This window comes from Bubalus kerabau, chromosome 22, assembly GCF_029407905.1.
Source record: "Bubalus kerabau isolate K-KA32 ecotype Philippines breed swamp buffalo chromosome 22, PCC_UOA_SB_1v2, whole genome shotgun sequence".
Taxonomy (NCBI): Eukaryota; Metazoa; Chordata; class Mammalia; order Artiodactyla; family Bovidae; genus Bubalus; species Bubalus kerabau.
This window is the reverse complement of record NC_073645.1, coordinates 44,411,212-44,432,635: the sequence shown is the minus strand read 5'-3', so window position 1 is coordinate 44,432,635 and position 21,424 is coordinate 44,411,212. Positions and strand designations below refer to the sequence as shown.

Here is a 21,424-nt window from a genome sequence, read left to right as displayed (position 1 = left end):
CCGGGTCCTCTTTTTCCTGGTCATAGGTACAGCCATTCACTTCCATTCTTCTCCTCTCATGGAATCAGAGGACTCAGTGAATGATTGTAACTGGGAAGGTCTACTGTTGGGGGCCAGAGTGAGGCACTCGGCCCGTGGCAAAGGTCATGAGGAAGGAGGCTCGACATATGCAAAGGCGGGATCGAGCCTCAGGAGTCCCCCTGGAAATCCTCGAGCATCTACCCCCATAACCAGAGCCTGCCTACTTTACTACTTTGTGCTCTCCCCTACACCTCTGACTTTACGGGGAGCTGTCCCCCACCACCTTTTTCGGAGAAGGAGTTAACTTAGAGCTCCAGTTAATAAAAACTCCTGGGCGTGACAAGAGTGTTTTAACCTACAAACTCCTCTGAAGGTTCTCTAGCCTGCCTGACAGGCTTGTCCGGCCACATGTGATTGCTCACAGCCTCCCAACCGTGAGAGGCACGAGATGCTTTAAACCTTCTAAAAACAGGTTCCTTAGAAAAGTTAGAAAACCATTAGTATAAGTATAGTGGGCTGATTAGAAATTGTATTGGTGAAGGGTTTTTCATTTGTTGAGCCAATGTTTGTTGCTAAGTCTCCACATCCCCTGCCCTTACACACATTAATGAATATATAGAAGAACTAAGTATTAACCTTTGATATTAATCACGTTAGACCTTAGGCTAAGTAAATTCTTTCCTTAACTAAAACCCACTACACCCTCACCCTATAGGAATGTAACTTTATTTGGGTGGTGTCTGTTTTAAGAATAATCACCCCTGGAGAAATAAATGTCCTGGTTGACTGACCGCTGTCACAAGGAGAGGGTCATAAACTGTCAGCAGGCCCCCTGGCCAGATGATGATGCAACACCCCTAAGGCCTCTGTATACATTTGTATGAAGCACCTGACTTTGATAAAAGTCAGGACTGCTGACCCCGCGTGACTTTTGCATGACATCTCAGTGTATAAAAGTAGACCATGGAAAATAAAGAATTGGGATCAGTTTCTCGAAATACTGGTCTCCCCATGTCGCTCTCTCTCTCACTCTGGCTGAGTCTCCATCTGGAGCGCGGAACCCGCCATGCTTGCTAATTATGCCTGGGCTTCTAAGATCCGACTGGGGAGGTCTCAGTGTCTCCTCTCCTTTGGGAGAACGGAAGGACGCCTGAGGCCTACGTAAGTGGTGCAAGCTTCTTGTCTTGAAGTTTTATTGGTCTCCCGCGTAAACCAAGATACTCAGCCTCTTTTCTCCACTGAATTTTCCTATTGAGCTATCCTCATTCTATTACTCTTTACATCTTTAATTAATATCTAATTGAAGCTATTGTATCCTGATCCTCGCCGACGCCGTCCCCGCTTCGAACTCCCTGAATCAGCCGGGGCTGGACCCTGGCAGTCTACCAAGAGTGCCTGTCTCAACTTTTTCATTTTGCATAGTGGGAAACACCCAGAGGAGGAAAATTACTTGACCAATATCACGGAGCATCCATCTTGACCTAATAAATACTGTGCTGTGCTTAGTCGCTTAGTCGTGTCTGACTCTTTGCAACCGCATGGATTGCAGCCCACCAGACTCCTCTGTCCATTGGGATTCTCCAGGCAAGAATACTGGGGTGGGTTGCAATAAATACTGAATGACTCCAAACATTAAGGAGGAACAGAGACAAATTTTATCAAGCTCCTTCTATGTGTTGGGTGCTTTACCAATCACATCAACTTATTTAACACTACAGGTCTTATGGCCCAATTCAGATTAGACTCTGAGGTTCAAGAAGTTAGGTGACTTATCTAAAGCAACACAGCTAGTAAGGGGACAGAGCTAGGACTCAAACCCTTGTCTTGCTACTTCAGGACCCAAAAGAGTTGCTATGCACAAAGTGAATACTAGGCTATCTCTGTTGGGGGAAGGTTTGGGGAGGTGAGCCAGATGGTGGATGACGGGATAAGAACAAATAGAGAAGGTCATGGATGTAGCATTTAACATGTTATGTTGACCAACACTTGCGGTCACTGCTTTTGGCATTGTGACTATGGGTTTCTTAAATTCCAGTCTAAGAAGTTCTCAAGTGTAAGATCATCTTAAGAATTTTTTGTCTCGATTGCTACTTCCCAGGTCCAGAGATTTTGTGATGTGAACACTGCTGATGTTTGCATGACCAGAGCTTCACCTGGGATGTAAAAAGTTCCCTTTGAACCACTTAAGCAAGGAGAACCTGCAAGATGGGTTTTTAGGTAGCAAATTTCTGCCACTGAAACTCCGGTTCCCACTTTTGAGGCAGACCTCGCCCCCTAGTGGAAAGGGGTGGACTCTGCATCACAATAAATGGTCCACCCATAGGAGAAGTGGAAGTGAAAGTCGCTCAGTCCGGTCTTGACTCTTTGCGACCCCATGGACTATACAACCCATGGAATTCTCCAGGCCAGAATACTGAAGATTCCCTTCTCCAGGGGATCTTCCCAATCCAGGAAAAGCCCAAGCCTCCCGCCCTGCAGGCCGATTCTTTACCAGCTGAGCCACAAGGGAAGCCCAAGAATACTGGATGGGGTAGCCTATCCCTTCTCAAGCGGATCTTCCTGACCCAGGAATCGAACCGGGGTCTCCTGCATTGCTGGTGGATTCTGTACCAGCTGAGCTACCATGCTTAACCCATAGGGGAGTGCCTCATTAATGTTCTCTATTTCATATTACAGGAAATTTAGTTTTAAAAATAAAATTGGCCAATGTGGTGAAATAGATTCACAGGTTTGTTGCTGTTGTTGAATTTTTTTTCACTGGTGGAGGAAGACAGTTGGGTGTGTGGGGCTCAGTGGGGAACCCTGCTGGGGAACTGACATATTCAGATCAGAGTTGTTTCTGGGTGTGACCCCAGACCTCCTGCATCAAGACCTCCCAGCAGCCCAGGAGTTAAAATGCAGGTTCTTGCCAATGAATAGCCCTGTTGGGGTGAGTATTAGGTGTTCAAGAAATACTTCAATGAAACACCTTAAAACTTTTGGGTCTTCCCAGGTGCTGCTAATGGTAAAGAACCTGCCTGCCAGTGCAGGAGACGTAAGAGACAAGGGTTCAGTCCTTGGGTTGGGAAGATCCCCTGGACAGGGGCAAGGTAACCCACTGCAGGATTCTTGCCTGGAGAATCCTATGGACAGAGGAGCCTGGTGGGTTATGGTCCATAGGGCCGCAAAGAGTCGGACACGACTGAAGCGACTTAGCACACAGCACAAAACTTTCACCTCTTCTCAGTGGGCTGTGGAGGGAAGTGGAAACAGGTGGGCTCTCTGGCCAGACCTGAGGGGCCTCCCCCAGCTCTGCCAGTCCGAGGAAACTGGGATGCACAAATTTTGAACTCGCTGAGGCTCAGCTGCCATCCTCTCCGAGGTGGAAAATATACCTACCTTGCGGAGTTGGGAGGATTCAGGAAGGACGTCGAGTGTAGCATCTTTGTAATTTTATTTATTTATTGGCTGTTCTGGGTCTTCATTGCTGCGTAGGCTTTTCTGTAGTTGTGATGTATGAGCTTCTCATTGTGAAAGCTTCTCTTACTGGGCCCGAGGGCTCAGTAGCTGTGGCTCCGGGACTCTAGATTACAGGCTCAGTAGTTCTGGCACAAGCGCCTAGTTGTTCCACAGCATCTTCCCAGACCAGGGAACAAACCCGTGTTTCTGCTCTGGCAGGTAAATTATTTGCCACTGAGCCACCAGGGAAGCCCAAGTGTAGCTTCTTCGAACCAGAACTGTCACTCTGGGCCTGACTCTCCCCACCCTATATGGAAATGACATCATCCCCTGTCCCTGACGCCCTAGGTCCGTTTTGAGTGTCTCCAACTGCTGTCCCTGGAGGCAAAGGATAAAGCCTCAGCCCTTTAGACCCTTCCCCATCCTCTGCGAGGATATCTTTCTCCCACATCCCTGGCTGTTGGACTCTCACAGTTCAACTAGTCACCCTACAGGGGCCTTTTTGGGAACTGATGTTCTGCAAGTTATTCCCAGTCCTACGCACTCTGGGAAAACTGACATTGCGTATTCCAAACAGCTGAGCCAGGACAGGGGTTTCCCTCAGCAAGTGGGCAATCGTTCATGTCTCAGCAGCACTTCCTCACAGCGTCTTCCCTCTTGGACATCTGCAGACTTGCTTTTCAGAAGCTTTTAATTCTTATCTTCCCTGTTACCCTCTGGACCATGGTAAAAACGCCACCAGGCTGCTCTGTCTCCAGACCCAGTGATGTCGATCCCCATCCCCTCGTCTGCCTGGGGGGCTGCTCCAGGGGGAGCTGTTACATGCAGGAGTGGCTGCAGGGCTCACAGCACCTGGAGAGATGGGAGACGGAGGGGCTGCCTTATCCCCCTTTTATAGACAAGGAAGCACCATTCAGAGACAGGAAGTGACAAATGACTTTTCTGACTTGGCACAATTATTTTGGAGGCAAGGCAAATTTATCGTTGTTTCTTCTCCCAAGGCTGTGCTTCTCTGTGAAAAAAAAAAAAAAAAAACCCATCCTATTTAAGAACCATCAGGTTCTAAGGGAAAACTCATTGCATAATCCCATTTTGAATGGAAAGAAAACTCTAAGCGCATCAAAAATAATTCGGGAAGGTCACCTGCTAAATGTCTGAATGATGGGAGTCTCACTGGACTTTATTCTTTGAATTTTCTCATTTTTTTCAGACAAGCCTGTATTATTATACAGAAGTAGCATTTCAGGTATAAAAAGGAAATGATCTTGCTTATTTTAAAATAAACTGCAGCTCCCTATGAAGACTCGGATGAATCTCTTAAACATAACATTGAACAAAAGGATGCAGGCATGTAAGAGGGCACGCTGCACGATCCTGTTCATTAAATATTCAAACTAAACAGCCGACGTAATGAATGTGAGAGTTGGGATGGTGTTTACCTTCGAGGACCAGCAGTGCCTGGGAAGGGGTTCAAGGTGGGGGGGCACCTGGGGTGCCGATCGTGCTCTGGTTTTGATCAGGTGGCTGGGATGGGGGTGTGTTCACCTGCGGTGATTCATCAACCTACATCATAGCTTTTTAGCATTGGTTTTGAGTTTTTATGAAAATTCACCAAGTTCCTATTTGAATGATGGTATATTTTGACACAAGGAGACTGCCTCACTTGCCTGGCCTTGTCCCAGCCCTGCAGGGGTGGGAGGAATAATTGAAGCCATGTTTTCCAACAGGCTACCCCACTGGGTCACACCTATCAGTTCATCAAAACACTTCATATCAGGGACAGTCTGAAAAGCTTGAAGTATTCCAGGGTTTTTGAACAGAATAAATATAATAGAGAGAACAGATTACACAGATGAAGGAAGACCTCTGAAGGCAAACGGAGGAGAATGAGGCAACCTGAAGACCAGCAGGAAATCTTCACTGCCTGGGCCTGGAGGGATACACAGGTGGTGTCCCTAGAAGCAGAAGCAAGGCTATCTGATGGTCCTGAAACCACAGCAGGAGTCTGCCAGGTAGGTACGAGGATGACAGAGTGGAGCTGGAGCCATAGAGGAGACACAGCTCCTGCTGGAAAATGCTGTCCACAGCCCAGAGGGTGAGAAATCCCCAGGTTTCTCCCAGTCTCCTATTCTCCAAACTCCCAACACCAGTTCCTGTTGGCTGGACCTGGCCAGATGCAAGCGGGGGAACAGGCCTGCAGGACAGACCCAACTCCCAGTTCCTTTGTCCAACTCTTCCACTAGGCCCCTTCTCACACTCCCACCAACCTCTCTCCCTGCCAGGTCACTCTGCCCAGGGCATCGCTCCTCTGCTGGGAAGGAGGCTCCTTTAGCCCGTCTGCTTCTAAGGTGATCATTAGACTAAATTTTGTCTACCACCTTGTTGTCCATACAGCATCAGCAATGCTCCATCACGTTCCCAAAGACACCGGATAACACTCTGTGATGGACACACTCTAAAGTGATCCCTTGTATAAGCCTCTCCCCTTGAGTATAGGTTCAACATGTGACTCTCCTGTAGCCCAGAGAACATGGTCAAGGTGATGGGTCATCACCAAGATAACCTTAGATTATGCAAGGCTCTGTCTTAGCAGACCACAGTGAGAGAAACTCTCTTGCTGGCCTTGAAGGACAAACAGCCATGCTCTGAAATGTCTCTAGAGAGCCCCATGTGGCAGGGAAGTGCAGGGGGATTCTAGAACCTGGGTGGCTTCTTCCCGATAACCAGTAAGCAGTCAGGCCCTCAGTCATACAGCTGCGAGGAAATGAATCTGCCAGCAGCCTCATGAGCTTGCACATGGCTTCTCCCCACTCATGTCTTCAGATGAGAACACAGCCCAGCCACCACTGGCTTGTAGACCTGACCCTGAGCAGGTGATGCGGCAAAGCCACCTGGACTACTGAGACCACAACTGTATAATAATAAGTACACGCTGCTTTAAGCCACTAAACTTGTGGTGCTTGACTACACTGAGATAGAAAACTAATCCACAGAGTGAGAAGAGAAACTCTCTTCCCTTGTTTTCTCCAAACTGCAGAGTTCCATTTAAAAAGGGGGGACAGTCAGTAAGTCACTCCATACCTTATAATTACTGTCGTCCCTTCCTACCTCTTCTTCTGCCACGGTCAATGGTCAGGTATGTTGTTCTGTGTAGCAGGCACAGAATGCGTCATGAAAGGGGGATCCCTGCAGCTCCCCACTGGACTATGTTGTTGCTGCTGGTGCTCCCTTCAGAGTGTTTCCAAATGTAATCAAGTTAGGGCTGGACTCAGGGACCTTTGGGGTCAGTGATGGCAACAGACTCATGGCTCTGGTACTTTCCATCCTCAAACAACACAAATGGGAGTGCTATAGTTTGAATGTGTCTCCCCAGAATTCACATGTTGAATTCTAACCTCCCAAGGTAATCTCATTAGGAAATGGGGCCTTTGGGAGGTGAATAGGTCTGGAGGGCAAGGCCCTCCCTATGGGATTAGTGCCCTCATTAAAAGAGGTCCCAGAGTGCTCCCTACCCCCTCCACCATGTGAGGACATGGGGAGAAGACAGCCGTCTACGAATCAGAAAGCAAGTTCTCACCAGACAGCACGTGGAATCTGCAGGCGTCTTGATCTTGGACTTCCAGCCTCCAGACTGTGAGTAATCAAGTTCTGTTGTTTATAAGCCCCCCGCCCCCACAGTCTGCGGTGGTTTGTTATAGCAGCCCAACAGACCAAGACAGCGAACAAAAGGGCTAACGCGACCACTGCTAACAAGGAGAGTCAGCTGAGTATTTGAGCAGTCCCTTTCATGTTATTTTATTTCTTCTTATGTGGACCAGTGGAAGAAATTCTTCTGAAAACTGTTAAGATAATGAGAAGACAAATGAAAAACTTGCATAGATAGGGATGCCCACAGTCTGGATTTTCAAGGCCTAAAAGATAAAACAAAGCAAATGAAACTTTTAGGATAAATGCAATCACCCTCTAGAAGGGTTGAAAACAGGAAGGCCTAGCAACTGTGTAAGGTGCTTGCTTCTCAACTCTGGCTGCACACCAAGAATCACGTAGGGAAGGTTTTTAAAATAAACCTGAAAAAATTAAGTCTAACTTGAACACAAGAGAGTGCACCAAACTTAAGGATACATCTTGATGGATTTTCCCAGGTGAGCACTCCTGCATGGTCACCATCCTGATCATAATAAAGACCATTTCAGTTACTTCTGAAATCTCTCTCATATTCCCTCCTGGTCAACATTCCAGCTTCCCCTGCTCCCGCCTCCACAGTTCCGTTCAGTCACTCAGCCGTGTCTGACTCTTTGCGACCCCATGGACTGTGGCACGCTAGGCTTCCCTGTCGCTCACCAACTCCCGGAGCTTGCTCAAACTCATGTCTATCGAGTCAGTGATGCCACCCAACCATCTCATCCTCTGTCGTCCCCTTTTCCTCCTGCCTCCCGCCTGCACAACGAAATTGCTATTCTGATTTCTAACATCATAGAGAATAACTTGAGAAGCTTTGAAAAATACTAATACTTGGGCCCCCCCCCACAACTCCCACAGGATATCTGTTCAAGTCTGGGAGGCACTCAGACCTGGGGACTTTGCAAAGGACCAGGTGATTCTGACTGCAGCCAGGACTGGTGTGCACGCACACACCTATTCCCTGAAGGGCAGTGAGGCCTTGGATTCACAGCCTCCCAGCACTGCAGACAGGCTCTCCGGCAGGTTCTGGATTGCAGTCATCAGGAGCAAAGCCAGGTACTGAATCCACCTGGATGCCAGGGCAGCCCACTGAGGCAGATGACCTCAGTTCTTCTCGGATGAGCAACAGGCAGGTGGGCTGGGCTGTGGATTTCGGTGGAAGTGATAGGTGATGTCCAGGCAAGAGTGGAGGTGCTGGCAGCAAATACCCTCCACCAAACATCCTGCCTCCCCCTAAAAGTACCCTTCCATATTTATAAAAAGAACCTGCGTGCATGCGTGCTCAGCCGCTTCAGTCATGTCTGACTCTTTTCGACCCTATGGACCATAGCCCACCAGGCTCCTCTGTCCATGGGGTTCTCCAAGCAAGAATACTGGAGTGGGTTGCTATGCTCTCCTCCAGGGGATCTTCCCAATCCAGAGATTGAACACATGTCTCCTGCATCTCCTGCACTGCAGGATTCTTTATCGCGGAGCCACTAGGGAAGCCGGAGAAAGGACCTGGTGTGACCCAAGTCAAGCAGTCTGGTTTGACTTAAGAGTTTTCAGTATGCCCAGATCTCATTCTAGGAGGTTTCTCTTTAGTGTAATTTGAAGCTGTGATAATCCTTTAAAAACCTAACAAACTTCTCCCATAGAGCACTGGAGATGTAAAGCCAGTGATCCCAAAAAAGGTGCGGAGGAGAGAAAGAGCAAAAAAAAAAGAAATCAAAGAGAAAAGACAAGCACTCACGTGGCTTTTGCAGGATGGCTTGACCAACCCGAACTTCTGCATGATCTGGTTCGTCCTGAACTCTTGCCACTTGCCGTCCACCATGGTCTGGGCTCTGATCTCGTATGTCACCAGGCGTTCGGCTCTTAGGCTGATGGGAGTGTTCTCATAGACCGCGGAGGCACATTCCAAGTCAGTGTGCCTTATTCTCTGCAAGAAGGGGGACCCGCCTTAGGTGGGACTGAAACCAGTGACCCAGAGTCAGCGAAACCTGGTTCCTGGCAAGCCCTCCTGTCTGATGTGTGCAGGGAGCAAGCACTTCCCCATGGCCCCATTTCCCGAGCACACTTGCTGCTGAGTCAGTTGGCATTTGAACCCTCACCATGAGTAATGGCCGATGGACTGGGGTTTGGACAATTCAGGAAAATGCCAGGAAGTCAATCTGTATTGAATTGGAAGGTCTTCACATGGCTTTGCCAGGATTTAAAAACTGACATAGTATTCCTATGAGCTCTTCGACTACTGTTAAATAATTCATCTCTTCCATCCAGTAAAATCCGTCATGTCTGAGTCACTGAAGACCAAGGACTGGCCCAAGGAAGAGAGGTGACCCACTCAAGGACACACAAAGAGGTGTGGCTAAGCTGGAAGAAAACCCAGGTTTCTCATTCATGTATCCATTCATGATCCAAATGTACCACCCCTACCTTCTTGATACTGTGATTGGCAGTGGTAACAGAAAGATATGATAGGGCCTCCCTGGTGGGCCAGTGGTTAAGAATCTGCCTGCCAATGACGGGGACAAGGGTTTGATTCCTGGTCTGGGACAATCCCTCATGCCATGGGGCAACTAAGCCCATGTACCTCCACTACTGAAGCCTAGAACCCGTGCTCAGCAACCAAAGAAGCCAACGCACTTTGCAAAGAGGAGCCCGCACACTGCAACCAGAGAAAGCTCTCTCACAGCAATGAAGACTCAGTGCAGCTGAGAATAAATACATTTTAAAGAGATATGGCAATATTAAAGATATGGTTTCTCAAGGAGCTTCAAGTTTACGAGACTTAATCAAGTCCTAAGTGGAGCGTAAGGGTCCACCATCAGAGATGCCACCATCATCATGGGGGCCCTGTTCCAAGTTTTTTGCACAATTTAACACATGTAATACTCACAACAACCTAGGGAGGTAGGTCGTATTATCTTCTCTATCTTAAAGTTCTGGAGAGTGGACCTTAGGAGGTTCCTGGGCTCACCAAGATCATGCAGCTCACCAGGCAGTTTGAATTCAGTCTCTACTCTGAAAGCCAGTTCTCCTGCCTCTCCTCAAAGTCCAGCAGGAGCTTGGAAGTGAAGGCCTTCACCCTCGTGCCTCCTCCAAGGTCCTGTCCACAGCTCTGCTTTGCCACCCTGAACAAGACCATTCCCTCTGTCTTTACAAGCACTACACACTACCTCCACGAAAGAAGGGCCACCTGAAAGGCATCACCCAGCATGTACAAATTGAAAGCAAGTTGAAAGATTTTCCTGGCAGTCCAGTGGTTAAGACTTCACCTTTCAATGCAGGGGATAGGGGTTCAATTCCTGGTTGGGGAGCTAAGATCCTGCATGCCTCATGGCCAAAAAAACCAAAGCAGAAACAATATTGTAACAAATTTAATAAAGGCTTTTAAAATGGTCCATATAAAAAATCCTTAAAATAAAAAAAGAAAGAAAATGAATTGAGCCCCAGATGTGGTTTCAGAGGACTAGCATTTAACCCTGGCCTTAGCAGTGGAAGCCATACAAATGTGAAGACATTTAGTTGTTTTTTTTTTTTTTAATTTTATTTTATTTTTAAACTTTACATAACTGTATTAGTTTTGCCAAATATCAAAATGAATCCTGAGATCCTTATCCGTTAAACGGGCTAATAGCAGCAACCTCACCACATTGTTGCAAAAATCAAATGACATCACATCTATCAGCCTGATTAACACCAGGCCTACAACACATTCCAAATGAATTAGCAATTCATGTTTAATCAATTATTATTAATTCAATATGAATGGACTGAATCTCAAAGGCTGTTTCAGAGACATACCTCTCTTAACACCAGGCCTAAAACACATTCCAAATGAATTAGCAATTCATGTTTAATCAATTATTCAATATGAATCAACTGAATCTCAAAGGCTGTTTCAGAGACATACCTCTGCTCTGCTGTCCTTCTTACCTGCATATGAAAACTATAGGAGGTAGTGTCATGCTTGATTCCTTTTATCTCAAAGAAGAATCCATATAAGGTAATCACTTTTGAATGTGTTGTATACTCCTAAATGAGGAAAGGTAAGCAACAAAGTGACAGGAAAAAAAAAAATCTCCAGTATTCAAAGGGAAGAGGACATAGCAAAACCAATTCTAGATGAGAAAGACGGAAGGGACTGATTTGCGATTTAAAACACGACAACAATTTTAGCCTAGGAAGGAGAAAAGACAAACGTAGTGACTTTACAAATCTCTACAGGTTGGCACTCAGGGGCTATACTTTTCACTCGACATGCCCCTTAGTGGGGAGAAAAATGAGTTAAGCACGTTCTTGGATGACCCTCAGTCTGCAGACCTTTAAAACAGAGTGTTTTGCTACAATTCAGTGGGCCTAAGAGACCCTCCATGCCCACAGCATTGCAGGGTGTCCTGGCCACTGCTGTCTGCAGTCTGTCCACTTGGACAGATCTCTGCAAGCAAGGGGCTGGACCCAGCCCTCCCAGGCTTGACCCAGGGGCAGTATCTGATGATAGATTCAGGGCCCCAAACCCCTAAAATATGAACTCTTTTGAGGTCACTTCTTAGTGGCTTTAGTGAAGAGGGAGGGTTGCAGTCATTTCCTGGAGAGCCACGCCCATCCAGGGAGCCCGAGACAGTGCAGCTGCTGGCCCCTTGGGCTCCTCCAGCAGCTGAGCCCCCGGGTGCTCTGCAGCCGAGCTCCCGACTCACAGCTGGTTTGAGTCTGGGCTCCAACAAAATAGCTGCCCAGATTAGCCACCTTGGCAACCTTAACCACGGGCTTGGAGTGGAATCTCTTCTTGAGCGGTTGGCAGCTCACCATATTTGTGGTGAAGAGGAAGACCAACTCATCCCAGGTTGCCCAGGTCTTTCCTGACTTTAGAACAGAAAGTTCCACATCCCCAGGGAAATGACTCCAACCCTGACAACTGAGACAGCTGGTCAACCTCATGGGGCACTGTAGCTGCGTATATCAAGTTCCTGATGGCCTATCCCAGGGCCCTGTCTTGTGAATTTTACCCCTGAGGGGGTGGTGAGTGTTCAAGAGCGACACCTACAAGTTCCTTTTCTGCCTTGGCCATCTTGCCACAGGTAATAATTGACCACGGCCATTGTACAAAGGTCTCTAACCAAGCACGAGGTGGGATGGTCCTTCCCCTTGCTCAGCCTGGTGGTCAGTACCTGGTTAAAAAGCAGCCCGAATCTCACCGCCTGGGTGCTTAGGTCTTTCACGTGGGCCATGTCGCCCCCATTCTCCAGCTGAAAGGAAAACACACACCACTTACCAGCAACCTGATTCCCCAACAACATCTTCACTGCATCGATCCCAACATCCCTCACTGTGTTCAAACGAGTTCTGTCTCTGGAGCCTACAGTCACCCATGAATCCAGTCCACAATACTTACTGAAAACCTGCTAGTCAGGTACCCTGCTCAAGGATTTCCCAGGATGCAAAGATGAGGACATGAAAAATGCCCCAGCATTTTTTTCTTAGCTGAGAAATAAAATGTGTTCATTGGGAGCCCAATCACAAGGCAGAGCATACTCTTGGCTACAAAGTCAAGACCAGGTATGGTCCCACATGGCAGGCTCCACGTGAGGGCTGGGGTCAGGAGGGAGAACATTTCAGGAGGATGACATTGGTGGTAGAGGGCAAAGGGAAGGAGGTGTTTGGGCGAGAAGGATATGAAGAGGGAGGTGGGGGACTCCCTGAGGTGTCCAGCTCCAGCTCCGAGACTGTCCCCCCTCTCTCTGTCACCCCTCTCCTTCTCTGCTCCGTCAGAGCACAGTTCTGAGTTACATCCCAGAAGAGCACAGTTCCGCGGAGGCCTTATCTGCTATGCGGGGGCCACTGAGCCCTGTGGTTTGCACATTACAATAGGTGTTTGTTGAGCTGAATTGAATTTTAACTAGTGACTCATAAACCTTCAGAACTCAAACACTGCCCCATTTCATCTCTGAAAATGCACGATTGGAAGCACATAAGAAGCACAATAGTTTGCACGGACAATTCACAAAGGGGGAAACACCACATGGAAAAATATTCATATTTACTAGTAATAAAAGGGGTGCCTATTAAAAAATGAGATGCCATTGTTCACTTCACAATTGACACAAGTGATGGAAAAGGAAAACGCTCTGTGTTACGGAGCTCAAAGGAAGGCATCTCATTTATCACTGGGGAAGAAGTAATTTGGTCCCAAGTTTGCTAATATATATCAAGAACAAAAGTGCACACTCCTTTTGGAGCCAGTATTTTTTACTCTTCAAATTATCCGATAAGAAAATAATTCTCAGTCAAAATAAACCATCATGTGCAAATGCATTCACCATACAGTCTATTTATAATAGTTAACAATCAGAAACACCATGACTTCTCTACAACAAAGGAGAAGCCAAGTAGCACTGGCCAGTCACCAAGTGGTAGGGTTAGGGTCAGGTTTTGTAGCACATCCTTTGGTGAAAGAGTTTGCAGCCATTAAAAATGGTGATAAAAGAACATTTCATTAAGCGTTTCTTTTTTAAGACTGGAAGGTCATATGCAATGAGATGTTAGCAGTAGTTGTTTTGGCTGATGTGTCTGAGGGTATGCGTTTGCTTTCTTTCAATTTCTCTGCATTTTGAAAATGTCCAATAATAAGTACGTGACATTTGCTTTGGTGAGGGGACTCAGTGTGGAGGGCCATGTGGCCAATGGTCTCGGACTCTTCAGGTCAACAGGGCTGATGCTCTAAACACCTGGGCTCCAAGGCGGGGCCACCTCCCTCCTCCCCTCCAGGCTTGGCTCTGTCCACTTCCCCTGGGGAAGGATCCAGATACTTCCCAACCTCAGAAGCCCAGAGGTTTCAAATGCAAAACACATCCCCAGAAAAAAGCAAAGGCAATAAATTTTGCTAACTGTTTCCTTGCTGAGTTGGCGACTTACCGCGTGGTAGTGGTTGGCTGTAACCCGGGCCAGCCAGGATTCAGGGAAGAAGTTTATGTGCCTAAGCTCTTCCAGATCCTTGCCTGGGAAGAAGCACAAAGGGAACATTCTTATGGATTTATTCCTCACAGAACACAAAAGTCTTGTTTACGGAGGAGAAGAGGAGGAAGTCGGGAGCTGAGGATGGGAGAGCATTCCTATCTCATCCTTAGACATGCGGGACCCAAGTGGGACATTCGAAGGCACTTTCTCCCAAAGTGTCCACAGCCAGCCTCCCCCATCCCCCACCTACAATCCTGCCCAGGAAGGAGGGTTGAGATCTGATAAACAAGTGTTTTTGGAGTGTCTAGAAGCCATTTGGACAAATCTAGCTGGACTCCATCAACAATTTGTTGGGTTTAGAGCTACTCATTCAATCGGGATGATTAGAAATGGCTTTGAAAAAGTTCTCCAATGTCCTTTCAGATGCAAAAACCTCACCGAGTGGCCACCTGGGCTGCCCCAAACACACTCCCCAAGAGTTCCCTCTTTTTCCAAGTCACAGCTGCCTTGCCTTGGGCCCAGAGCATAAGGATGAGGAAACTCTAGCCCGGAGCACGACCCACCGATCAAGGGAATGACCCAGAGGGGCTGCCGCACTAAGAGGCCAGGCACTTGGTTAGTTGGCAACAACCCAGTCCTGGGTGCTGAGTGCACTTTCACAATCACTGAGTCTCTTCCATCCATCGTCATGTTTCACAGAAACTCTGATTATCCCTGTTTTACAGACAAGGAAACTGAGGCCAGGTGGCTAAATGACTTTCCCCAAATCACACACTTTGGAAGTGATAGAGCCAGATCTCGATCTCGGCTGATTCTTTTGGAAATGGCTGGTGGGCTTCTCTGGGAGTGCTGAAGGGCGGGGCAGCCAACAGCCTCCCCTGGACGCCCTCCCACGGGCAGGACTTACCTTTGGTGATGCTGTGCAGACGTAGGCAAAGGAAGAGCGGGATCAAGTTCTGTCCCACATTCCGGTCCAGAAAGGCACAGTTCTTGGGGAAGCTTAGCAGAGGTGCAAAGAGGATAAAAGGCTTTCAGTACCCTCCTTTCTGGAATAGGCTGGGGCTCATGAAAGTCACATCAGAGGCTAAGTGAGTCCACCCACCAGAGGTAGATGGTGCCTGGTTCTCTCTTGGATGGATGGGGAGTGTGGAAGCAGAGGGCAGCTGCCACTGAGGTTGTAACGAGACAAAAGACTATATATCCCTGTGTGTACCACGTAGTGGGTGCTTGACAAATACTTACTAAATGATGATGGAACACATGGGACTGTACAGAGGGTTTCAAAATACATTTTCTCACTTGAGTCTCACAAGCTTCTCAAGGGGGCAGACAGGACTAATACTATCGGCTCCATTTTACAGAGGAAAAAACGACGACTCAGCCAGGACTTGAACCCGTAGCTGCTGATTCTTCCTGCACACATGCTGCCCTTTGAGTAACTGGCCAAAGGGCAGCTGAGGCATTTCAAGAGCACTTTCTGGGACTTCCCTGGTGGTTCGGTGGTAAAGCAACTGCCTGTCAATGCAGGAGACACCAGAGACACGGGTTCTGTCCCTGATTCTGGAGGATCTCACGTGCCATGAAGCAACTAAGCCCATGTGCCACAAATGTTGAGCTGCTCAAAAGCCCGGAGCCACAACTACTGAAGCCCAAATGCCCTAGATCCCATGCTCTGCAACAAGAGAAACCACTGCAGTGAGAAGCCCCCAGTTGAAAAGCCCATGCAGCAACAAAGACCCAGCACAGTCAAAACTAAATAAAACTGTTTTTAAAGAAGCACTTTCTGGTAGAATTAAAAGGCAAGGTCAGATGAGTGGGTAACTCATTTTAGCAGCTGGTTCCGGGATCAGCTCTGCGACACTGTTAATACTAAACTCGGTTAATTTCCACACGTGGCTGACGTCAGGGCTGGGCTGAGATCACACTCACCTTGAGAAGACACGTACACACATCCACTCCTGTTTTGAAACAACTTACTTTGTAAAATAGTCACTTTTGACCAATGGGGACAACAAGGGATAATTTTCCAAGTCCCTTTGGAAACGTAGCCATTCCCTCAAGTCAGTTCCTGTATGAGACCAGCCAAGGGCACTTTTAGGATATTTTTCCATGAATCAGGAGTGGTGTCCAAATCACACCCTGTCCCAGCCAGACTGAATGCTCCATTGGCTCCGTGTCCTGCCTCTGCTGGGGGTGCCTACTGCCCTGCCTGGGGACCATTTGTTTTCACAAGATCTGGGAATTCCTGGGGCTCTCCAACTCCTTTTCATGGCAGTGGTCCCAGGAGAGAAGATCAGGGATGCTGAGGCATTGGGAGAGGGGATGGAGCACGAAGACGAGTGAGTGAATGCAAATTCAATGACTATTTATTAGAATCCACTGGGGACCTGGGCTTCCCAGGTGGTGCTAGTGGTAAAGAACCTGCCCACCAATGCAGGGGACATAAGGGACATAGGGTTCGATCCCTGGGTCAGGAAGATCCCCCGGAGGAGGGCATGGCAACCCACTTCACAGTATTCTTGCCTGGAGAATCCCATGGACAGAGGAACCTGGCAAGCTACAGTCCATAGGGTTGCACAGAGCTGGACACAACTGAAGCAGCTTAGCATGCAAGCACTGGGGACCTATCTCTGGAGTGGATGGACCAGGCATAAATAAAGGAAGGCTGATACTTCCAGGAGTGCAGGGCTATTGATCCTGGAACCAGCCCTCCATTACCCAGGGCAGTAAGAGCTGGGCTAGTGGGGGCCATGCCAGTACCCCGAGAAACATGGACCTCTTAGGTGGACCAAAAACTCTTGCTTGCCTCTTTTTCTGATTTGAATGCCACTTCCTTCTCTGCCTCTCTTACCATGGAGAAGAAGCTGGGCAGCATTGTGGCAGGTTCAGGCATCAAGGAGGGAAAAAGGGGCTGATGGCACAGCCCCCCAGTCCAGATTCATGCTCTGAGGAATAAGCCTGTACTCTCGGCAAGGGCTCCCCCAACCCAGAGCAGCCTGAGAGAAGACCGAACTTGCTGGAGCTGCAGGTTAATATGGTCTCAGCCCAGAGGGAAAGGACCACCTAGAAGACAGATTTCCCCTCCAGCTCAGAAGCCCCCAGGTGACAGCTCCACAGCTTGTGGGAAGGATGCTGGGAGGGAAGGAGGGACCCGAGGCTCCCTGCAAGAGGCACTCAGATCTAACAACCATCAGCCAGGATCTCTACGGACAGACCTCCTCCCCGAGAGGAAGGATGCTGGGAGGGAAGGAGGGACCCGAGGCCCCTGCGAGAGGCACTCAGACCTAACAACCATCAGCCAGGATCTCTACGGACAGACCTCCTCCCCGAGAGGAAGGATGCTGGGAGGGAAGGAGGGACCCAAGGCCCCTGCAAGAGGCACTCAGACCTAACAACCATCAGCCAGGATCTCTACGGACAGACCTCCTCCCCGAGAGGAAGGATGCTGGGAGGGTAAGGAGGGACCCGAGGCTCCCTGCAAGAGGCACTCAGACCTAACAACCATCAGCCAGGATCTCTACGGACAGACCTCCTCCCCGAGAGGACTCTGGAAGGGTTTTGTTGAGATAGGCCCCTTTGGGTCACAGGAAGTGGGACCAATGGTGGCTGACTTGGCCAGGTCACAAGTCAGCTCACCCATTGCCCAGCCATGCTTGGGGTCCCGGAGCTCGGGCCCTGGAGTCAGACAGACCAGGTTCCAGTGCTGGAGCAGCCAGCCATCAGCCATGGGATCCCGCCTCCCCAGGCTTCCATCTCCTTCTCCATCCGGGGGGACAACAGTCACATGTGCTTCCCTGGGAGAAGCAGAGCTGACAGTTCTTGTGAAGTGCTGGGCACAGCTGCTGGTCCCAGTGGTCCTCCCAATTACCACCACCATCTCCTCCTCCCAGGGAAAGAGACCTGGACTGGAGCCGGTCAAATGCAGGATCAGGTTTTTGGTGGCATTCATTATCACTTATTGTTCAGTCGCTCGGTCGTGTCTGACTCTTTGTGACCCCACGAACTGCAGCACACCAGGCTTCCCTGTCCTTCACCATCTCCCGGAGTTTGCTTAAACTCATGTCCACAGAGTCAGTGATGCCATCCAACCATCTCATCCTCTGACGTCCCCTTCTCCTCCTGCCCTCAATCTTTCCCAGCATCAGGGTCTTTTCCAATGAGTCGGCTCTTCGAATCAGGTGGCCAAAGTATTGGAGCTTCAGCTTCAGCATCAGTCCTTTCAGTGAATATTCAGGGTTGACATCTTTTAAGAATGACTGGTTTGACCTCCTTGCTGTCCAAAGCTGCCACCCTCTAACTCAACGGAGCTCCAGGCCACCTCAAAGGAAGTAAACAGTGGCCTCAGCTGCTAATTCTCTATATTCCCCAAACATCTGAGTGGTGTGGTCCAACCCCTTGAATCAATGGGCATAATCTTGCCACTAGAGCCAAGGGGGTGGACCACAGCAGAGCCGGGACTCTGTTGAGACTTCTGGAGACAGCCCGAGCATATCAATCTAACTCAATTCCGCTGGTCAGGGTGGGGAGGGGGTGGCATCTGGATTTTCTAGGCCAAGGATGAACACACTCATCAGTCTCTTTACGTCACATAAAGTGGGGAAGCTGGCTGTGGAGTTACAGCCCCTTTGCATTCCTGTTTGGTGAACTCAAAGGCTGGCCTGGCTTCCCCTGGTGCTGAGCTCTGTCTGTACAGACACTTTGGGGTTAGCAAGGGCATGGCAACCCAGTCTAGTATTCTTGCCTGGAGAATTCCATGGACAGAGGAGCCTGGTGGGCTACAGTCCATGGGGTCGAAAGGAGTCGAACATGACTGAGCAACTGAGCACGCACCGACTAACGTTTCTGAGAAAAGCTTCAGGCTATGGTGTCTGACTTTTAAAGGTCATCGGAAACCCTTGGAGCATGAGCCCCTTAGGGAGGATGGTTCATAGATCCTTGATCCTGAAAGACACACTCAGGTCACCTCTGGGTTCTGCTCACAAGGCACTGGGAACACATCCCTCCTTCTGACCTCCTGAAAGACAGCGCCAAGGAAAAGTCTCCATCACACCAGCGCAGGCTGTCGCTTCAGAGCTGCTGTGAGCCATGACCTTCTCCCTTCCTCCATCCTGTCATCAGAATCATTTACCCTTCAGACTCAGAGCCCCATTAGCCCAGCACTTCAAATTTTAGCCTTTTAAATGCACTCTACAATTCTGACTCATGCTACAGCACGGATGAAACTTGAAGACATTATGCTAAGTGAAATAAGCCAGACACAAAAGGACAGATACTGTGTGACTCCGCTTACATGAGGTTCCTGCTGCTCTTTAAATGCTAAGTTGTGTCCAACGCTGCGACCCCATGGACTGCAGCCCACCAGGCTCCTCTATCCGTGGGATTCTCCAGGCAGGAATACTGGAGTGGGTTGCCATTTCCTTCTCCAGGGAATCTTCTTGGCCCAGGGTTCGAACCCGTGTCTCCTGCTTGGCAAGTGGATTCTTTACCACTGAGTCAACCTGGGAAGCAGATGAGGTTCCTAAACAGTAAAATTCACAGAGACAAAGATAGAATGCTGGTTGCCAGGGGCGGAGGGAGAGAGGAATGGGGATTTATTGCTTTATGTGTAGGGAATTTCAGTTTAGGAAGAACAAGTTCAGGAGAAGGATGATGGGAACCGTTGTATGACAGTGAGAACGTACATAATGCCCCTGAGATGTACACATAAAAACGGGTAAAATGGTCATTTTTATGTTCATATGTGCTTTTTACCTCAATAAAAAAATTGGTGTTAAAAATTACTTCATCTCTATGAGAAATGTTTGAATATTTTAAAGTGAAGTTTGAAATACATGACAGACTTGGGGGCGATAATACACGACAAGAAAGGGAAAGGGCTTTTTTTCAAAAGGTAACTCGGTGCAGAAGACCCGGACGCCTTGTGAAACCCAAGAAGCAGGAAACGGTCCCCTCAGCTCCCGACACCAAAGTGTGGTAAAGAAACAACAGTTCTGAATGTCGCCGGCACCACCATCACCCACCAAATGTCACTGCCATTCAGGGCGTCCTGCCAAGTGCCGTGCTGGGCCTCTGCTTTGAGTCAGAATGAACCTACGTCAGACTGAGGGGGGAGCATTGTTAACCTCTAGTCAGTCAACAGCAGTAGTGGGACTCAGACTCATGGCTGACACCTTTCAACACACACCTCATTTATGGAATACATTCGGCTCTGCTTCCTGGATTGTCAACTCTGTGAAGATGGAGATTTTCATCTGTTCTGTTTACTCATATTCACAGCACCCTTTACAGTGTCTGGCTCTCCACCAGCTTGCAATAGTGTTAAGTGAATTAACCGGATGAATGAACTGGTCCTTGCCGACCCACCAGGCTCAGTCCTACCATCCCACCCCTCCGCTTACCCATAGTTCCTAGGAATGCAGTTCCAGCCCAGGGCATGTGTGTGCACACACGCATACACACATCACACACATGTGCATGCACAGACCAGGCTATTCTATGCCAATTTTCCTAACTCCTCATGGGGTTCTGTCCGTTGTTGCCATGCTTATTTGTCAGGCCAAGTCCTATTGGTCATTTATCAAGAGCAGACAATGTCATCTTGACAAGGAAGATGAAGATGGTCCCGACCTTTGCCCAAAGGCATAACTGAGACTAGAAATGTTATCTAATAATGACTCTAACTGCCCTTTGCAAAGGCCTCCTGCATTCAGACACATATTCCTTGTGTTCTCCGAAGTCTCCACTCTTATGGTTGAAGAGGACGTTTGGGGTTCACCCAGTTTGGGTAGAAGGGCTTCCTGGGTAGCTTCCCTTCCCACTTCCCAGGCATAATGGTGAAGAATCTGCCTGGTAATGCAAGAGACGCAGGTTTGATCCCTGGGCTGGGAAGGTCCCCTGCAGTAGAAAATAGCAACCCACTCCAGTATTCTTTCCTGCCTGACAAATCCCATGGACAGAGAAGGCTGGCAGGCTACAGTCCATTGGGGTTGCAAAGAGTCAGACACGACTGAGTGACTGAGCAGGCATGCACAGTTTGGGTGTAAAGCCAAGAAGCCAGGTGAGGGAAGTGCAAAGGTAGTAAGGAATAGGAATCAATGATATTTAGGCACCTTGAAAAGAAGGAGATTCAATTTCCTGGAAGCCAAGCTAAGGGGGAAGGGAGCCATGTGGTCAGAGTCAGAGAAGAAATCAAACCAAGAAATGCAAAAGTCAGATCATGAGAAATCCTGACTTGAAATATATGAACCTCCCTGCATAGGGCTCAATGGAGAGACTCTGAGAGAGAACAACTTAACCACCTTCATGTCCATGACTCATGGAATACTTCAAAACGAATGTTCCTGTA

General features: G+C 48.5%; 1 protein-coding gene across 1 annotated transcript in view; it reads right to left on the bottom strand.

The window, feature by feature from the left end:
• Positions 1–7,301: 7,301 nt before the first annotated feature.
• The window catches only part of BTBD16 (BTB domain containing 16), a 53,642-nt gene continuing 39,519 nt past the window's right edge, over positions 7,302–21,424 (bottom strand). Inside the window, exons 10-15 of the mRNA XM_055560280.1 lie at positions 14,987–15,078; positions 14,038–14,120; positions 12,294–12,371; positions 11,062–11,160; positions 8,873–9,061; positions 7,302–7,370 (exon numbers count right to left, since the gene is read on the bottom strand). Coding sequence (XP_055416255.1) covers positions 7,302–7,370; positions 8,873–9,061; positions 11,062–11,160; positions 12,294–12,371; positions 14,038–14,120; positions 14,987–15,078 — 610 coding nt within the window. The remainder of the gene's footprint in view (positions 7,371–8,872; positions 9,062–11,061; positions 11,161–12,293; positions 12,372–14,037; positions 14,121–14,986; positions 15,079–21,424) is intronic.